This window comes from Eleginops maclovinus, chromosome 4 (genome assembly GCF_036324505.1).
Source record: "Eleginops maclovinus isolate JMC-PN-2008 ecotype Puerto Natales chromosome 4, JC_Emac_rtc_rv5, whole genome shotgun sequence".
Lineage (NCBI taxonomy): Eukaryota > Metazoa > Chordata > Actinopteri > Perciformes > Eleginopidae > Eleginops > Eleginops maclovinus.
Genome location: NC_086352.1, coordinates 27,846,985 through 27,866,420, shown reverse-complemented (window position 1 = coordinate 27,866,420; position 19,436 = coordinate 27,846,985). Strand labels below are relative to the sequence as shown.

At 38.7% G+C, this 19,436-nt stretch overlaps 2 protein-coding genes across 3 annotated transcripts; one reads left to right on the top strand and one right to left on the bottom strand.

Moving 5' to 3' along the window:
• Positions 1-4,775: 4,775 nt before the first annotated feature.
• sirt3 (sirtuin 3) lies at positions 4,776-11,245 on the bottom strand. Of its 2 annotated transcripts, XM_063881763.1 has the most exons (9): positions 10,971-11,245; positions 10,737-10,891; positions 10,573-10,627; positions 9,758-9,955; positions 9,446-9,678; positions 9,236-9,336; positions 8,623-8,784; positions 8,056-8,265; positions 4,776-5,966 (listed from the first exon to the last, which is right to left on the bottom strand). In XM_063881763.1, the coding sequence occupies exons 2-9, from the start codon at positions 10,828-10,830 to the stop codon at positions 5,943-5,945; spliced, it is 1,077 nt and encodes a 358-aa protein (XP_063737833.1). In that variant the 5' UTR covers positions 10,831-10,891; positions 10,971-11,245; the 3' UTR covers positions 4,776-5,942. The 2 variants fall into 2 exon arrangements, with proteins under 2 accessions (XP_063737833.1, XP_063737834.1); XM_063881764.1 differs by having other exon boundaries at positions 10,737-11,245.
• On the top strand, positions 10,918-16,543 carry psmd13 (proteasome 26S subunit, non-ATPase 13). Its single transcript, XM_063881762.1, has 13 exons — positions 10,918-11,448; positions 12,084-12,162; positions 12,719-12,753; positions 12,840-12,895; positions 12,990-13,033; positions 13,129-13,215; positions 13,841-14,012; positions 14,118-14,197; positions 14,285-14,410; positions 14,920-14,982; positions 15,466-15,546; positions 15,755-15,871; positions 16,223-16,543. Exons 1-13 carry the CDS (start codon positions 11,348-11,350, stop codon positions 16,316-16,318), a joined length of 1,137 nt encoding a protein of 378 aa, XP_063737832.1. The 5' UTR covers positions 10,918-11,347; the 3' UTR covers positions 16,319-16,543.
• The last annotated feature ends 2,893 nt before the right edge of the window (positions 16,544-19,436 follow it).

Below are 19,436 nucleotides of genomic sequence, written 5' to 3'. Positions count from 1 at the left end.
CAATATTTTTGGGGAAACACCCAAAATCACCAATGGTACAACCAGCAGAAAGCTGGTCAAAGAAAAGTGCTAACACTACGCTTCATTGAAAGCCAGGAATCTGAAGTGGGACTTTAGGAGATACGAGAGGATAAATGTGGAGTTTCCCCTTCAGAGGAGCAGGACTTAAAAGATCAGCTTCATCCAGACAACTGACACTTCCCTGTCTTGGATCACTGACTCCGTCTATGAGTGTTGAATCAGTCAAATGGTTTATAATATGGTACATGGCACAGTTTGAACCCGAGCGCTCACCTTGACTTTTTCGAGTAATTTCAACACTGTGTTCTGATGAAATGAATCATTCATACAAGATTAAGTAGCATCATGCCTTAAAGGTCCCCTATAATGCAAAATGCACTTTTTGCTGTCTTTTATACATAAATATGTGTCCCGGGTGTGTAAGGAGACTCACAAAGTGTCAGAAAATACAACCCTCTCTCTTTACCTCCTTACCCACATCTCTAAGAACGGGGTACAAACAAGCTGTTCCGGATTTGCTGCCGATATGACGTCATATCGGAAATGTGGGCTGGCTTTACATTGAACTCCTGGCAACGTCCCCCCCACGTTACACGTTTCAACCTATCGTCCGCAATATACAGTTGCGAGCTGAATCCCCTCCGCAGCAACTCTGTGTCTGTGTGTCTGTGCAGGATGTCTGCAGGAGGGACTTCGAGTTGTTGTTTATATAATACATATAAAGTCTCTGTTCTAGTGGCAAACACTGAGAAGTGTTTCAGAAATAATGCTGGATGTGGTTTGGAGCATAATATGGGGTTTAGTTAGAAACTTCTCTCTTCAGAGACAGATCATGCATGGCGCTCCAAAGGGGCGTGGCCAGCAGCAGGTCAAATTTAAAGTGACAGTCACAGACTCAGCACTTTTGGAACAGGGCTGAAATAGAGGGGGATGGGGCATGCTACAGTGGGTGTTGTATACCTGTTTGGTATCTTGTGCAAAACACTTCACATATGTATGCATTGTATAGATGTTGCCCTACAATATATTGTTCAAATATAGCTTAATATGAGACCTTTAAAGTTCAAATAATGATTTTTTAGTCTGTCATAACAGAAGAGAAACTCTTCTGAGGAGCTCATGAGGTGATTATATCTCCTTGTTTTATATTTAAACTCCTTTTCAGTAAACCTCCAGTTACACCCATCAGCACAGAGGCTGAGGCTACAGTATGCGTCAACTGCACTTAGCAAAAAGGATAGTTTATCTGCCCACTAATTCTTTTACTATGGCAGTTCATTCCTGCCACCGAAACAAAAAAGAAGAAATACTAAATCAGGTTATTGTTCATTATTAATGCCACATATGAAATTGTTTGGATTTGCCTCCATTCATTCAATATCCAACATCTTGCCACAGAGTTGGCAGACATGATGCAGCCTTCTGTCCTTTTAAGAGCTTTTATCATTGCTACATAAAAACCAGTAAAACATTTGAATAGCATAACACTTATGTTTACTACAAAACACATTGTTCCAACAAAATCTATCTTGCTATGTAGTAATTACGAAAAATATATGTCCTTGTAACTTCAAATATACTGTGTGTTGTGGGAAGGATTTTGGTAAACACAGTTATCAAGAAAGCGGTACAAAATATTTGTTGTCATGGTGGCACTAATGCCCAATTTTGAGTCATCTAATTTCATTCTCAACATGTCATTTTTGCTACTTAAATACATAATATTACAGTATATGTGTAAAATCAGCTACACAGTAGACAAAATCATTTTATTTGTTTACTTAGTGATGATGATTATCACATAGTTTGCTTTCAAAAATGTTTACATGATAATGAATTCAATGTTTAAGTTGCTATAATATACAAACTAATATTAGGTGAAGCATTTCCAGATTGTGTCTTCATAACACTGCACGTTAGATTCGTTATATCCTTGTGTCAAGTTTTGTAAAAAAGTGGCTCTATGTTTTGAAATGGAAAATGTCCCCTGTGGCAGGCTGGCTTAAATTGAAGCCATTGCTGCCTGTCACCACAGTATGTATGTTTGGTTGCTGACTGTGCCTATTGTATGCCATATCCACGTTTTATGTGGAAACCTTTCTAATAAACAGTGTCATCTTTATAAATGTTCCAGTGGCCTTCGACTGTCATGTCATCAGCTCTGTTTGAGGTCGACGTTGTCAAACTATCTTGTCTTTTTATCTGAGATAACTTCGTGTGCCAGACTGCATCACGCTGAGCAAACATTCCGATGCCATTTTTAAAACTCCATTTATCGAATGAACGGACTGTGAGACAATAAGCCACCGGACACAAGCGTATGAAAGGGCCCCAACAATACTCCATACTGTACACAAAGAATGATGTGGCAGCATCGTTTGTAGTGGTTTTATGTCTCATTCTGGTCATTTTGTGACTCTTTTTAGACGTTTTGGGTTTCTTTCTACACATTTTGGTTCGCATTCTGGTCACTTTGCCTCACTTTTTAGACATTTTGGGTTCAATTTATGGTTCTTTTGCATCTGATTCTGATGGTGTTGTGTGTCTTTGTTATTTTACATCTCTTTCTGATCGCTTTTCATGTATTTGTAGTCTTTTTGTGTCTCTTCAAAGTAGTTTTTTGTACCTTAACATTTAATGTCTCTTTGAAATTTGATTACTGCTTTGACCAGTGGATCCCATGATCAACCCAATTCCAACAGGAGGCACATTTAAAAGCATAAAACGAGGAAACTAAATAAAGAAACAGTGAAATATACAGATATTAACATGTCAGTAATCCAAAGACTACATTCAAAACTGGGGCAAAAATAAACGAAAGTAAAGCAGTGGGAAGAGATTCACTTTAGTACTCGAGTCCCTTCAAGAAGAACACAGATACCTACATGAAAGGGAAAAGTTCCCTTGCAGACGATGATATCATGCAGTGATAAAATAGACTTTTTCTTATCATGGACGTCAGAAGCAGAAGCAGCAGCGGTGAGGGGAAGAGGTGAAAATTGGAGCGAGGTCTGAACATTTTCTTGAAAAAAACTGAAGCAGGTGCGGAGTTTGATCCAATCTGTTAAAGTCTGCATGACTACAGAACCCTGAAGAACAGGAGGTGAGCGAAGAAGAGTGAGCGCCTTTTTTCTCAACTGGAATGACTCACATTTAATTTACATCACACTTAGTCACTTGGCGTGAGACATCTTGGGAAAAGTTGATGGAAATATGCTATTGTTACGTGCCGGGCAGGCTGTACTTTTGTTTCTTGCCTCCTGTTCTTTTCTTACTCCCTGTCATTCGCTACAGCTAATCAGCAGCTGATCAGTACCTGCCTGGGCATCTCTGACTGATGACTTATTGGCTCCTCTCACCCTCAGCTGACCAATCAGCACCCAGGACCAGCCGTAAAGGAGACAACCAGGAAGCCTTCTCGGGTCTCACTGCTGGGCCTGCTGCTGACTGGAGAGCCTCAATTTGACTGCGTGTTAAAGCATTGTGACAATTGTGTATCCTGTGCTATATGTTGTGACTGTGTGTGTGTGGTGGGAGGTGGAGGAGTTAGGTAAGTTTGGGGTACCCTTTACATCTCATCACGTAGATAACATATGTTAGACACACTAGGTTAGCGGATTGTTGCCACTCCTGTATTTTGCTTTGTCCACTTATTAGTAGTTCAGGAAGTGAGGGTTTTTGGTTGAGTTTGTTTCAGAAGAGAGATGTAGAGATAGGCCTGGTTTTTGTTATATTTATTTCTTTTATTTGGCACAATCTCCCTTGTCTCCTCCTCCTCCTCCTCCTCACCTGAAGAACATTTGTTGTTCATTCTTTAGTGATTAGAAATAAACATTGTCTGTCTACATTTAATCTGACTTGCTCATTAATTGGTTGTCGTGTGTTACTGTCTCCAGGTCCCCTAGAATTTAGTGGGGACGTAACACTATACATAGACTTTATTTATTATCCAGGCTTTAATCATATTTGGGATATAATCTGTACATGATATATGAGGCACCTAGGTAACAATATCATAGTAAGGTTTATGATCAGAGCATTGTAGTTTTGTCTTTGTAAATGAAACATCCAGCCAATCTGTCATTTGTCTATTGACTCACACATCAGGCTGTCTGGATTCAACTTCTCCACCTAATCTTTAGTGATAGAAGACACAAACTGTATGCTGTGGATCACCAATTTTAGCATGTGAATTATAAGCAACAAGTAGCTTTTGTGATTTACTAAAAGGGCCCTCTTGATCATTTTCAGATTTCACAATTGTATTTTGTGTCTCTACTGGGACATGTCTCCATGCTTTATTGTTCAGAAATCTCTTTATCTTTCTCATACTGCCTGTGCTGCACAGCTCTTTTCACCCTCTGTCTGAAACCAGAGCCCAGTCTGCTCTGATTGGTTAGCTGGCCGGCTCTGTTGTGATTGGTCAACCACTTAGAGATGTCTTGGCCGTTAGCCTATCAGGTACGATGTGTTGGATCACTAGCCAATAGAAACGCGAGTCTCACATAGTGTTGTTACTTTGTTAAGGATGTAAACAAAAGAGAAACTCCCTCAGGCATGGACTTCGGTATTAAGGTCTCTACAGACCATTTACATGCACAAAAACCTATACAACACACTACAGGACAGGGAAAACCTTAAAAAGCATAATAGGGACCTTTAAATTAGATTTACACGATTCGATCTAAACTTTTGAAAAGTCGTGGCTAATATACACTTTGTAAGTTATCAATGTGCAATCATAAGCAACCAGGTTGTTGAACAGGAAGACACTGTAGCCTTTATTTCTTTGTATGACTTTTTTAAATTAATGCATAAATGAAGATTTCGTAGTATGCAGTACATATATGCAGTGTGTACAGTGAGAGGAAAATGTCAAAATATGCTAACATAACTTGGTCATTTACAAATGAAAGGTTTTATTTCCACAGACATTTGTTGCCCTGTTTCAGTTTAACGAAGATATTGTAAATCATACGAGAACGTTACTCTGTATTGTTTCACAGACAAATACAATATCCTCCCCTTTATCGGTATTATGAATACCACTTGAATTAAAATTGAAACAGGGTTCTTTGTCACACTAAAGGCAGTCCTGTGGCTCCCTCTGCAGGTGTAAATACTATCAAATCCCATCAAAAGACCAAAATTGACCTTCTATCTCTGCGCTATAGAGCTCCATTCTTGCCCAAAATCCATTAAAAACGCATTATTACCAAATGTGAGTTATTCCTCTGCTAATGGTCCCAAAAGATGTTTGATTAAACTATGACCAGCTTTCATAGGAAACTACTGATACTTTAAACTAAATTGAAACTTTGTAAGGTGTTTTTAAAAAAGTATATCCCTGCATTATGCAGCACTGCAGACATTCAGCATGAAATTAAGTCCTCTGAAGTTTTTCTCTATTCCATTTCAACAAATATATTTTATTATAATTTGACTAATTCAGCAATTTTAAGTGATTCCAATTGGATTAATTAACCTCATTCAAACAACAGCCATTAACAAGGTTTGTTTCCTACTCAACAAATGTCTTGTTTCTTTCTTAAAGGTTTGACAAGTTAAATATTAATAATACTGCACATTTTCCTTACAGTTAACGCAACATGGTAGATCAGCTGTACAGTATACTCTATTGCACATAAACACCTAGTTTGATTTTTCCCCAGTTTGATCATAACTGTGTGTCACTTACCTGTGTTCTGTTTATATAAAATAACTGAGAGATATTTCTGCATTTCCATTGTAGCAGTTCCTTATTGGCCAGTCTGTGAGTTTCCATTCATATAACCAAACATCAGACAAGTATTACCACATGAGGCCCAGTAAGAAAAAGTCTGGGTTTATTCCTGCAGTGTTGGTGTTTACGTTACAGTAAGTGGAAAAAGTCAAACCTCCAGCTTGATGCGGTGAAATCGTCACTCTTCTGTCTTTGTTGCAATCTGCAGATGAAAGTACACACAATTACATCAAAGTGGCTCCTGTTTGAAAATGTGCAAGTTATCACTCGTGTATTACTGCAAGAATTTTACCAATATCTGGTTTGCTTTGCTCAAACTTACACTATCTGTGTTTTTATTTAGATGTATGGCCAAAAACACTAAAGGTTGATAAAGACAGGTAATGTACACTTAGCTCTAGGATAGTAAAAAGCTAGTAGTGAGTGATATATTAACTATTGATATGTACAGTGGGGCAAAAAAGTATTTAGTCAGCCACCAATTGTGCAAGTTCTCCCATTTAAAAAGATGAGAGAGGCCTGTCATTTTTATCATAGGTACACTTCAACTATGAGAGACAGGATGAGAAAAACAAATCCAGGAAATCACATTGTAGGATTTTTAATGAATTAATTGGTAAATTCCTCGGTAAAATAAGTATTTGGTCACCTACAAACAAGCAAGATTTCTGGCTCTCACAGACCTGTAACTTCTTCTTTAAGAGGCTCCTCTGTCCTCCACTCGTTACCTGTATTAATGGCACCTTTTTGAACTCGTTATCAGTATAAAAGACACCTGTCCACAACCTCAAACAGTCATACTCCAAACTCCACTATGGCCAAGACCAAAGAGCTGTCAAAGGAGACCAGAGACAAAATTGTAGACCTGCACCAGGCTGGGAAAACTGAATCTGCAATAGGTAAGCAGCTTGGTGTGAAGAAATCAACTGTGGGAGCAATTATTAGAAAATGGAAGACATACAAGACCACTGCTAATCTCCCTCCATCTGGGGCTCCACGCAAGATCTCACCCCGTGGGGTCAAAATGATCACAAGAACGGTGAGCAAAAATCCCAGAACCACACGGGGGGACCTAGTGAATGACCTGCAGAGAGCTGGGACCAAAGTAACAGAGGCTACCATCAGTAACACACTACGCCGCCAGGGACTTAAATCCTGCAGTTCCACACGTGTCCCCCTGCTTAAGCCAGTACATGTCCAGGCCCGTCTGAAGTTTGCTAGAGGGCATTTGGATGATCCAGAAGAGGATTGGGAGAATGTCATATGGTCAGATGAAACCAAAATAGAACTTTTTGGTAAAAACTCAACTCGTCGTGTTTGGAAGAGAAAGAATGCAGAGTTGCCTCCAAAGAACACCATACCTACTGTGAAGCATGGGGGTGGAAACATCATGCTTTGGGGCTGTTTTTCTGCAAAGGGACCAGGACGACTGATCCGTGTAAAGGAAAGAATGAATGGGGCCATGTATCGTGAGATTTTGAGTGAAAACCTCCTTCCATCAGCAAGGGCACTGAAGATGAAGCGTGGCTGGGTCTTTCAGCATGACCATGATCCCAAACACACCGCCAGGGCAACGAAGGAGTGGCTTCGTAAGAAGCATTTCAAGGTCCTGGAGTGGCCTAGCCAGTCTCCAGATCTCAACCCCATAGAAAATCTTTGGAGGGAGTTGAAAGTCCGTGTTGCCCAGCGACAGCCCCATAACATCACTGCTTTAGAGGAGATCTGCATGGAGGAATGGGCCAAAATACCAGCAACAGTGTGTGAAAACCTTGTGAAGACTTACAGAAAACGTTTGACCTCTGTCATTGCCAACAAAGGGTATATAACAAAGTATTGAGATGAACTTTGTTATTGAACAAATACTTATTTTCCACAATCATTTGAAAATTAATTCATTAAAATCCTACAATGTGATTTCCTGGATTTTTTTTTCTCATTCTGTCTCTCATAGTTGAGGTATACCTATGATGAAAATTACAGGCCTCTCTCATCTTTTTAAATGGGAGAACTTGCACAATTGGTGGCTGACTAAATACTTTTTTGCCCCACTGTATATTAAAGGAAATGATCATGTGTACTGTGAAAGGGGTCACAAAAAGATGTGTCACTTAACTTATTCAGCTTATTGTTTTTGTTCATTTAAAGGCCTCAACTTTAATTGCTATTTCATTAAACATTCATTGACCTAAATATAGAGCCTCAGAAAAGGTTATCACCCCAAAAACCCATGGGACAAAAAAAGTTTCATGTACATGTGAGCTTGTAAGCAAAAAAATCCCTAAATAACTCACTTTCGCAGCAGCAGCAGCCATCAGAGCATCCAGCTCCTGAGTCCAGCCGAGGGCCTGCACCAGGGCTTGCACACCGCTGACCACGTCGCCCAGCTGCGCCACATCATGAGGCCGGCGACGCCAGGCGAACGGACCCACCAGGTCCCTGTTGATGAGCAGACGGGGCACAGAGGGGCGCACTGCTCCTGCCAGACTGGCAAAGGGCTCCACCTGCAGAGTCAAACAGCAGCTTTAAATCATGAGGACTTGTAAGGTGCCATACAAATAAAGATACTGTAGTGGTGATGATATTTGACAATAAACAAAACACCCGCTTCTTTCTTATAATATAAAAATGTTTAAAGTTTCAAAATTGGCACTTATTCTTTGATAAAACATTGTTTTACATATTGTGAATGCAAAGGTTGTTGTTTCCTGATGATTTTGGATGTAGTACAAACATCACTTTTCCTCTTTTTTCTCCAGTGTTAAACCTGTCCCTCATCCCTGTCCCTTTAACATCTTGATACTACTGTAAACATTTCAGATTACAGGAGCAACATGTAGTTTAAAGCCTGTGGCACTCACCTCCAGTGATGTTCCCATGACGATCAAAAGGTCTGCCAGTGGGAAGTCTGTGAGATACTTGAAGAAGTGATATGGAAGCTCCTCCCCGAAAAACACAATGTCGGGCTTTACCACGCCTTTACAGGAGGGGCACTTCGGCACGACACCTGACATCACATCTGACTGAAACATGGAAACAAGATCGATAGTGGATATTAATAACATTACCAATCTAAAATCATAATACAACTAAAACATTTGTACGATTTGGAAACACCTAATGTTTGTCATTTAAACTTAGAAAACAAGACTGATCTTCAAACATAATAACAACACCTTATCTGACATGAAAGGACATCTATGATAAGATATGGTATTAAGTTATTGGACAAGATAGGATCAAAAACTTGTTGAATTGTAAATAAACAAATACATGCACAAATGATCAACAGTGTCTACAGAATTTCCAACACAGTTTTCCTCCAAAAGTTAATTTAATATAAAGTTTTCACTTGAGGGAATGTGCTTAATTTTCACTGTGGCTAACAGGGGACAAAATCATGAAATTGATTTGTAATATTCTAACAAGTATTAGAGCTAAATGTGTAGAAGTATTGTTTGGGTTTTCACTCACTCGGAGCTCTCCTCCTTTATATTTCCTCAGGCAGACCGTGCAGGTGGCAGTGGCAAAAGTACCGTGAGCCTCCACCAACATCTCGGGAGGAATCCCTGCCACTTGAAACACAGTTAAACAAACATCATGGCTTTGAATGACAAATGATGTGTAGCAATTTCTTCATCTGATCAAAAACAAAAAAAACAGCAAAAGAATATGAAGACATACGTCGCTCCAGCCCGTCAATGTTCTGCGTGTACATCCTGAGGAGCTGATCCTTCTTGTGAAGCAGCTGTACAAAGTGATGGGTCAGATTGGGCTGATAATTCCCTGGGTACAGCTCTTTGGCCAGGGCGAAGAAGGGGTTTGGGTTTTGATGAAAAAAGCCTATCTCGAATATTGCCTCGGCGTAAGGCAGGTTATACTGCTGCAGGTTGTCGTAGAGACCGCTGCCCGGAGACCTGTGAGGGGGCGATCTCCTGAATACACCTGATATTTACAGGTTTATCTCAATTCTGGAAGTTTGACTAATTGTTTTACCTGAAATCTGGGATGCCACTCGGCGTACTGATCCCGGCTCCAGCCATCACCACCACCCTCTTGTACTGCTTTTCTCTGATGTTCATGGCCAGATCCTCCAGGGTCTGCTGCTCCTCAGAGGCACCTCCACCTCCACCACCACCACCACCACGGGAGAAAAACCCTCGAGTCCCATTCCACCAGAGAGAGTTTGTTTGTCTATGAAGAAGCAAAACTAAGATCAGGAGAGTTGTTGATCAATAATTTGTATAATGAACAATTTGCAGATGGATCCTGATCAGTTTACAGTAACCCTGGACCGCACTGACTCACTCTAATCCTCTTGTATTCCCACTTCTCCAATTAAAGAGACCCTATTATGCTTTTTGAAGTGTTCCCTTTCCTGTTGTGTGGTATCTAGATTTGTGTGCATGTAAATGGTCTGCAAAAGCTAAAATCCCAAGTTCCTTCCAGAGGGATTATCTCTCCCACAAACAGTAGGATGAAAATAAAGTCCTTTTTGAATATTAAAGCATGTAAACATGTCACTGTCGAGGAAAATAATACAATTGTAAAACCTGAAAATTAGCCTTAGAAGGGACCCTTTTAGGGTTTAGATCATATCCTTCATCCTTCATCGTTGTAAAATCTTAAATCTTTTGTATTGTTATTTCATTCAACATTATATCAAGTGTTATACTTTAATCAATTATAAAATATACATTTTTGCAACTTCTCAAATGGCAATGTTTTGTTACTATTATGGAAAAATATGTATTTTTGAGTCAATGTTCAGCTGTCTTCTCTGGAAGTGTGTGTCCCTGAGCTTGAAATACCTGCACAGAGTTGATGCTGCCCCTGCACCAGGCCAGCAACTCCTTTGACACAAGCCTATTTAAAACAAAGCATTGGCCACAATAATTAATCATACAATGTTTCCTCTCGTTTTCTCATAAAGTTGTCTGTATACTAAAGTACAGCTCTATGGTAGCCCACCAACCGTGTTCAGAGAGCGTCCTGCTTGTTCTTGAGCACCGGTGCACACAGAAGTGTCTGACAGGTGATATTAATGAGGAGCTCGCTAAAGAAGCCATAACACAAACTGAACAGCTCCCAGAGTGTTACTCCATGACTCCAACGGACTCAGGAGGATTCCTACAGACAGAAAAGCGCTGTCAACATATTTTCTCCAAATAAAGCCAGAAAAATATGTAACTAATGACTAGCTGCATACCCAAAATAATGCTTGTTGTCGTCCTTTGACCTCCTTGTGACGCGGACGGGAGTAACCTTAATGTACATATAGAGTAGCTAACTTTATTTACACAAAACCGCACGGACGTTTTCTACGAAGTCACGTTTTCCCTATATTAATTGAATAAGAACTAACTGTGCGATACATTTACAGTGTTTGGCTAACAAAATATGACTTTAGTGGGAAGAAAATCTTAGCTAACGTTTGCTAGTTTAAGAAACGCCTCCTTCATTTCCCGTCATCCTTTGCGCCCAGCAGAAGACCCACAACACGACTGGCTAGTAAACGTTAGCCGAAGATTCAGCAAAACCCATCAGTTCAGATTTTAATAAATACTGTACAGTCTTGTTTCCACAATGAGAGATGTTACCGGGTACCTCAAACAACAGCAGAGCAACAGCTCCACACCGGAGATGGCGACGGAGTGGCACACATTGGAGGATTTTCACAACAAAAGGTAAAAGGAGTAATACTGCAGCTAGTCCTGCTAACGCTAGGCTAGCTAACGTTAGCTCCCTCATTCATTGCAAGTGCCCGCTGAGTCATGCACAGAGCTAGCATTAGCTTAGGTCTTGCTTGCTAGCTAAAAGTTTCTTCAGTAATATCAAAGCTGAAACTTGGTTTTTAATGTTTCATTTTTTAACAAGTCATTCAGTGACAAATATACAACTTAATTGTTTTAAGCTTTTGACCCAAACTATTGATTTAGACCAGTACAAGATTAAAGATGATCACATGTTTTTCTTAGCTGTTTGCTAGCGGGGATACTATGGATGAGTCCTTAGTCACTGCTCCATCAGAATATCATAACTTTAATGTAATGCTGTTGGATCATACGCTTCACCGGGAAGGTTTGACTGAAAATCTCCACGTTTAAAGGAATCGTCGAAAGATGACTGTTTTTTGTAAAATGTACATTTAAAAAAAACAGTCCAGAACCCTGGAAGCTGGATACATAGATAATATAAACCTTTCACTATAGGCAGTGTTTGAAGGAGTATCCAAATCATGTTATGAATTTGAACCAGATTGTATTTGTGTATTACGTTTTTAAAAGTGATTCTAAATCAGTTACCTGAACTTTTCTGACAGATTGTGGCATCAGTTGACTCTCAGGCTGACAGACTTTGTTAAAGATCCTTGCTTTGATACCGGAGATGGCCTCATACAGGTAACTAACTGCATACTCACATCTTATGAAATACTACCACGACATATAAGTTGGTGTGCAATGTACATTCAGTATTCATTCACTTGTAGTATGCCAAATTGTCATCGCATGTATTGTCTGTAATATTCATACATTGCCTGTAACGTTTTCATGGGGTAAATGTGAAATACAAAAAAATCAGTTTAATGATAGATTACCATGTGGCCATATAACGACATGGCAACAAAAAAGTTATTTTTCAAGCATAATTATTTTTAAATTGAAATATTTCTGATGGTTTTATATAGAAATGTTATGCTCATAAATATCCCTTTAGCAGCCCTTTTTTGTCTGAGACGCAAGAGATACATTCACAACAGAAATAACTTGAAGCCATGCCACTGATTTATAATTAGTAAATAAAAAAGTGTAACAAGTCTGTAAAGTATTGGACACTTGTATTACACATGTTCCCTCTTGATGACAAACTGTAATGTAAAATATAAATGTTATTTGTTGCCTCTGTAACAAGATGAATATTTTCTGTGATCTGATCGTTACTTTTTTCTTTTTAAAGCTCTATGACAACTTCATTAGCGACTTTGAACACAGGTAAGAAAAACACTTATTCTAGCCAATATTTTCCTGCATTTGCCTGTTTCGATGCTAATCTGTGTTTTTATTTCCTTTCTCATTAGAATCAATCCATTGTCCCTCATGGAGATTATACTGTATGTTGCCAGACAGATGAAAGGTAAGAACAACATGAGGCAAAAGGAAATATTTTAAAGCACACAACACTTTTTTTTTGTGTCTCTTAGTACTAACAAAAAATGTTTTGTTTCCAGATCCTAAGGATGCCATCACTTTTCTGGAAAAGACCAAGGAAAAGGTGAGTTGATAACAACTTCACACATTTAGAAAAAATACTGTTAATGGTGGAATTTAACAAAAAACTAAGATCTTAAACAAATCTTTCTGTTTCAGGTGAAGAGCAGTGATGAAGCCGCCATTCTCTGCAGGACTTCTATCGGCAGACTTAAACTGGAGATCAATGATCTTCCTGCCACAAAGGTAAAAGCTCCCAAGCTCTGTTCTCTCCCTTTTTTTTTCACATGAAGCCGCAAAACAAACCTCACTCCTCATTCACATAAAACACGTTATTGTGGCGCATTTTTAACGCCAAACTACTGGTAAGGTGCATGTGTCATGTGTCGGTTACAGTGTTAAACAGTGCAACAGCAGTGCTTCAAAGTCACACATGCATTAGTAATTATTTTTCTTACTGAAATAACTTGTCAGAGGTGGAAAACACAGACATAAATAAAGCAGCAAAAAAAATAGTTACGGTGATCGGTGATTAAAAGCATATTATCAAATCAGTACTATGAATTAACGGAGCCCTGAGTCGAAGTAAGAAAAAGACTGATGGAAGTGTTGTTATAAAACACTTTCCTAGAAAATAGTACAAATGACATGATGGAAGATTCAAGGATTTTATTATCATGTGCACAAAAGCTACAGTGTAGTTAAGACAATAAAAACCTCCAACAATGCAACATATTATATATAGGACATAATAAAAAAAAGAGTAGTGTTTCTAAGTAGCCTAAAATATCAAAGGGAAAACCGATACATGGCTTGCCAAGCAAAAAGCATGTTATAAGCAGATATTTCCTCTTTGTCGTTGCACAACCAGAAACTCATCGAAGAGGTTGAGGAAATGTTGAACAACTTGCCCGGGGTGACGTCGGTCCATGGCCGGTTTTACGACCTCTCCAGCAAATATTACCGCATCATCGGGAACCACGCTTCCTACTACAAGGATGCTCTGCGCTACCTTGGATGTGTGGACATTAAAGACCTGCCAGGTGAGCACCATCAAACACCTAGACTTGGTTTCAGGCTGATGAAGTACAGAAAGTCTTTCATATGGCTGGCTGAGTGATTTAATGTTGCTGTTGCTTGCTCCACAGAGACGGAGAAGCAGGAGCGGGCGTTCACACTGGGGCTGGCTGGACTCTTAGGAGAAGGAGTTTACAACTTTGGAGAGCTTGTGGGTTTAAGCACAGCAACGTCTTGTCTTTTATTAGTGCTGTTCAGCTCTTGAAGCTGGTTGACGATTGCCGTTGTGTGTTTGCAGTTGATGCATCCTGTACTGGAAACCCTGAGGAACACAGACAAACAGTGGCTTATCGATACACTGTATGCCTTCAACGGAGGAAATGTGGAGAAGTTCCAGAGCTTCAAGTCTGCCTGGGGCCAACAGGTGATTAACATTTATAATAACAGCTCAACAGATTCATTAAGGATCATCAACTGAAAAAGTTGACAATCTAGCATCAAAATAAGCCTCTGTTTGACTCGGGGTGCATGCCGTTTGAAGGTGCAGATGGGTGATGCTTAAAAGCAGAACTCCCCTAGTAGTACAGCTTGAGTTACCTTTTATATAAAGATTCTCCAAATCTCTAGAGGGATGTTATTTTCTGTAAAATATACCTGCTTCTTTTCACTCCAAAAGTACAGTTGGTTGGACATCTGTTGACTGTCAAGCATATTGTATTTTATTCTTGAGCCTGCTTTAGCTCCATAACTGTATATGAATTGGGCCAGTAGCAGCTCAGATCAAAACACCTTTAAACCTTCTTCCACAATAGATCACTTTCCTGAATAGTTAAGAAAAATAAAAATAAAATGTATTTTAAACTTACCTTCTGTTTATGTTCCCATGTAATTGCTATAGATTTTGTCATTCAAAATGTACTCTCTTGTTCTCAGCCTGACCTAGCAGCACATGAAGCTAAACTGATGCAGAAGATCCAGCTGCTCTGCGTGATGGAGGTGAGACTGAAAACCATTTAGAGTTAAAGCTATTTATTTTAATGGATAATTGCATTACCTTTCAGAGATGAATTAAACGCATGCAAAGGATTCATCTTGGAAATGCAAATGTGTGCCATTGATCAATTACAAACCGTACTGAACGTGTTGAAGTTTGAAAACAGGAAGAACCAACATTTACAAATAGATCCACATGAGATTGCAATGAGTCAGTGAGAGGGCAATTGACTGAAATTAACTGTGTACTCTTTTAAGTGACCTTTATTTGATTATCGCCGCGCCACTTCCTGGTCTGTCTACGGAATAACCGCTTTCTCAGATAATCTGATGGTCACACATAATCTATACTGACTAACCAAATCTGTAGTTTGTTCAGAGAGTCGTGATGTTTTCCTACATGTCTCATGTGACAGAAGTGATGTCACAGTGAAGGTTGAAAAACAGGAACATTAAATCACTTAAAACGTCTCCTTTCTTTTACAGATGACTTTCACACGTCCTGCAAACCACAGACAGCTCACCTTCACCGAGATCGCTGAGAGTGCCAAAATCCCTGTCAATGAGGTGGGTCGGATGACGAGTACACTTTGTCAGGCCATCGATAGATGTCAATAATGCCACGATCCAACTTATTTAATACATTTTGTCAATTTCAACTTGCTTTTTCAACCTCGGGGACCCAAGAAGTTTTCACATTTGTTTTTTATTGATATGAAAATGTATTTATTTGTGAGGATTGAAGTAAAGTGAACTGATGGTGCTTCTCCTGCAGGTGGAGCTGCTGGTGATGAAGGCTCTGTCAGTGGGCCTGATCAAAGGGAACATTGATGAGGTGGACCAGAAGGTGCAGATGACCTGGGTGCAGCCCCGGGTGCTGGACCTGCAGCAGGTTAGTCCTTGTTCTCTTTTATTTATATGTTGCACTAGATATGCAATTTTAAGACAACATATTATCAAAAATTGTGAAACAGCAGCAGACCATTTTTACCCTTGCAGCTGCAGGAAATTGATAATAGAATTTAAAGCAGCTTTCAGACTTTTAATTTTTTCAAGTAAGGAGTGAGACTGATGCTGTGGCTTAGTTGTGCCACCTAACGTTGAGTGGAAGGAAGTACAACTGTCAGAAGTTGGAAATAATAAACCAACAGGATTTGATATTAAGGGGTATCTGTAGAAATAAGTCAAATAAAGCGCTATTGGATCAGAAGGGGAAGTTAAGACTTCTGTGTTTTGTGTTTAGATCAAAGGAATGAAGGAGCGTCTGGACTTCTGGTGCGGAGACGTGAAGAACATGGCCATGCTGGTGGAGCAACAAGCCCACGACATCCTCACCTAGACCCCCTTCTCCCCTTCAATCCACGGAGGAAACCTCATCACAAAGATTTCTGTTTTGTATTGTTTGTCTTTCTATCAGATGTTGATTCTTCACGCTTTATACCAACCTGTAAAAATACACAGTGGTATTTTACAAATAAACAACTGGTTGCAACATTATTATCCTCACCATATGGTCTCTAAAAACATTGTCTAAAATATGAATAAAAATGACCAGGAAAAATCATATTTGTGTATTATTTATTTATATGCATCTTTGTAAATCTTATATGCATGTAGTATACGTTTATATATACCTATGCATTAATGCACTTAAGTAAATGTACTTTGAAACATAATGCATTAGAGGGTTTTTAATGCAAAACCAACATTGAGTTTGTATGTTATTACAGTTATATCGGAAGACTATTTGCAGATTACAGTCCGGAAACACTGACATTAATCCAAGAAGAAAAAAAAAATGGGACAACATGGAAAACTAATTTGCATCAAGTGATAAGAGTTCCATATTAAAACTACACTTTAAGGGTAGAGTTGAAATAAACTCCACAGTTTATAATGTTGGATCAACAAAACAAACATTGTGAAGTTGTCAGTATGATGATGTATTTCATTGTTTTAATCCATAATGACAACATTAGTTAATAATTGACCAACAATGTACAACAATAAAATACTGCTTTTTCATTAAGAAACTGATAATTATTAGTTTAATATCCTCTAAATCATAGAGCAAATAGTGCACATAAATTATATAAGGGTACCACACAACTATTTTTATTACTGATATATCTAAATATACTATATATCTTAACTTTGAGATCCAGCAGATACTCACATTTTAAAGCAGTAGACTCAGTAAGATTAATTTTCTGTCGTTCAATCGATTAATTGACGGACCGTTACAGCTTTAACTCTATATTTTTAGAAAGAGCATTTTAAACCCATGAAGAAGACATTGATAGTTTGAAAATCAATATCATGACAGACGCTCTGGTCACCACCTCATCCTTAATGAGCTTCTGGGATGGATTTTCCCGGTATGTTTAATGGTCACTGGTGCTGAATAATGGCTGTAGAAAGAAGCTGCTTCCCTTTGTTTCTGATGATCTAACACCAAGGTATAATGATGTTGGTTTTTTTTAGTGGCAGATTTTGAGAAATGTACAGATGTTGAATGAGTATGGAGGATTAATATGTGAAATTTCTGCACTAAAAACCACTAGAGCATGGTTTTGTATTTCATTGAGTTGTGTACTTACTTTATCCTAAATGTTTCCAAACTATTTTCAAAACCAGAAAATGAATCATGGCATCAGTCCTTTTCTTTTGGTCTCCTTTGAATGGTGTCGTCCCTCTTTGCGCATACCTCAGCATTGTGGTTGTCTGCCAGAAGCTGTCACGAATGTACTTTTATACAGTATTAAGAAACATTTTGACAATGACGTTTTTAAATCCTGGTTGTTTTCAACTATATGTTTTACAAGATAAAGGATTGTAGTCATCGTTAGCCTTTAGCTCGTAGCCGCTCCATTGGTGCTCACCCAGAAAACACAGATCTTAAAAGTAAAACCGCCTGTAGATAAATCTGCCCCTAGAAAGTAATCCTTATCAGAAATTATCATTGCTTGGTTTCTCCCAATATATCACAATAGACGCTTTGGTGACAGGAATGAGTCCCTGAAATGAGTTAGCATTGTACCACTTCTGGTTCCCTTTTCTCAAAGTCTAACATTTTTTGAGTGAGTTTTTAGGGTTCAAAACCTGAAATAAGATGTGTGGCTAACATAAACTTAAGAGTTTTACGTTTTGTATTTCAATAATCAAAATATGTAAGTAAAAAATAGTGAATATCTGAAACCTCTGTGTAAGGTGTTTGCTAACAAGTGACTAAATGGGAATACAAAACGTCATCCTATAGAAATAAGCTTAGTTGTGTTGACATTAAGCCATGCAGCTGTGATGTATAGCCTGACCTCAGCTTTTTACTTTTGGCAATTTCATTTACCCTTAAAAAATCCTAAAAGGGGTGTTTATGCGTGGAGGTTAACCTGCTAAACATAAACATGGTTTCAAAAGATCTTATTCTTCAACATTTCAAAATCCAATGTAGTGACCCCATTGCTTCTGGTAGAGTAGCCCTTGTAGTGCTAACTTCCTAACTTTCTTGAATACATTTCTATGGGTGATTATCTAATATGTACATCACAAATCTTAATTCGGTGCAGTTTTGGTTATTGGACAATTCACCACCAAGATCAGCTGGGGAGACTGGAGGAAGTGGTGGACTCAAAACAGTATCTAAGTTATCTAGCAACAGTTTGTCAGTGTATGCAATCTAGCAAACATAAGCCAGCTAAAACCTAACACCAAAATGTATTTATATAAGGTCATACAAAGTATCACTGCTACAGTATCTTTGAAACTAGCAATACGGGGCACTGAATTTGATACATTTCTAGTTTATCAGACCACAAATAAGACAAGAGGTAGCTAGCGGCTTGCGGCTAGGAGAAGAGACTCAAGCACAAAGGAGCACTCAGTATGTCCCATCTCTTGGATTTGCACTCAAAAAATAGTGGTTACATTGAAATCAGTTCACAGACTGTGGTAGACAAACGAGAAGGTCTCATTTTTTAAAGCTACGTTACATTTCATTCACCTATTGGCAATAAAAAAAAGATTATTACCAATCTAACATTTAAGTATCAGATCGGAATACTTCTTCCATTACTGTGAAAATGTCACTTTGTTAGCCTGCAAGTAAAAGAAAAGCAGGGGGAGAAGGAACAAAGATGGTGACAAATACAGTGCAGAGAGCAGCTTTCACTGTTATCACCTAAACTCTGATTCACTGCTAGGTGCAACATGACTTTGATGAAGTTTTCACATGTACAGAGGTGCAATAAATACTATGATCTCCAATGGTGGAGTATAAGTATATTTACTCAAGAACTATACTTAATTACAATTTTGATATAATTGTACTTGTCTTTGGTTTTATCCATTTTATGTACAGTAACTGTAGACTTTTAGATGAGTACTCTTTGATGACAGCTTTAGTAACTTTGCAGATCCAGAGGAATAATGCAGAATATAAATAAGTGATTAATGTCGAT

What these genes read in the sequence shown, in the direction of transcription:
- sirt3 (XM_063881764.1), bottom strand. Translation starts at nt 10,830, where the DNA reads ATGGCTTCTTTAGCGAGCTCCTCATTAATATCACCTGTCAGACACTTC. An exon ending in CATTGACGGGCTGGAGCGAC is followed by an intron (nt 9,337 to 9,445) that starts GTATGTCTTCAT and finishes CTGTGTTTCAAG; the next exon opens with TGGCAGGGATTCCTCCCGAG. An exon ending in TCATGGGAACATCACTGGAG is followed by an intron (nt 8,266 to 8,622) that starts GTGAGTGCCACA and finishes TTGACTCTGCAG; the next exon opens with GTGGAGCCCTTTGCCAGTCT.
- psmd13 (XM_063881762.1), top strand. Translation starts at nt 11,348, where the DNA reads ATGAGAGATGTTACCGGGTACCTCAAACAACAGCAGAGCAACAGCTCC. An exon ending in TGGAAAAGACCAAGGAAAAG is followed by an intron (nt 13,034 to 13,128) that starts GTGAGTTGATAA and finishes TTTCTGTTTCAG; the next exon opens with GTGAAGAGCAGTGATGAAGC. An exon ending in TTTACAACTTTGGAGAGCTT is followed by an intron (nt 14,198 to 14,284) that starts GTGGGTTTAAGC and finishes GTGTGTTTGCAG; the next exon opens with TTGATGCATCCTGTACTGGA.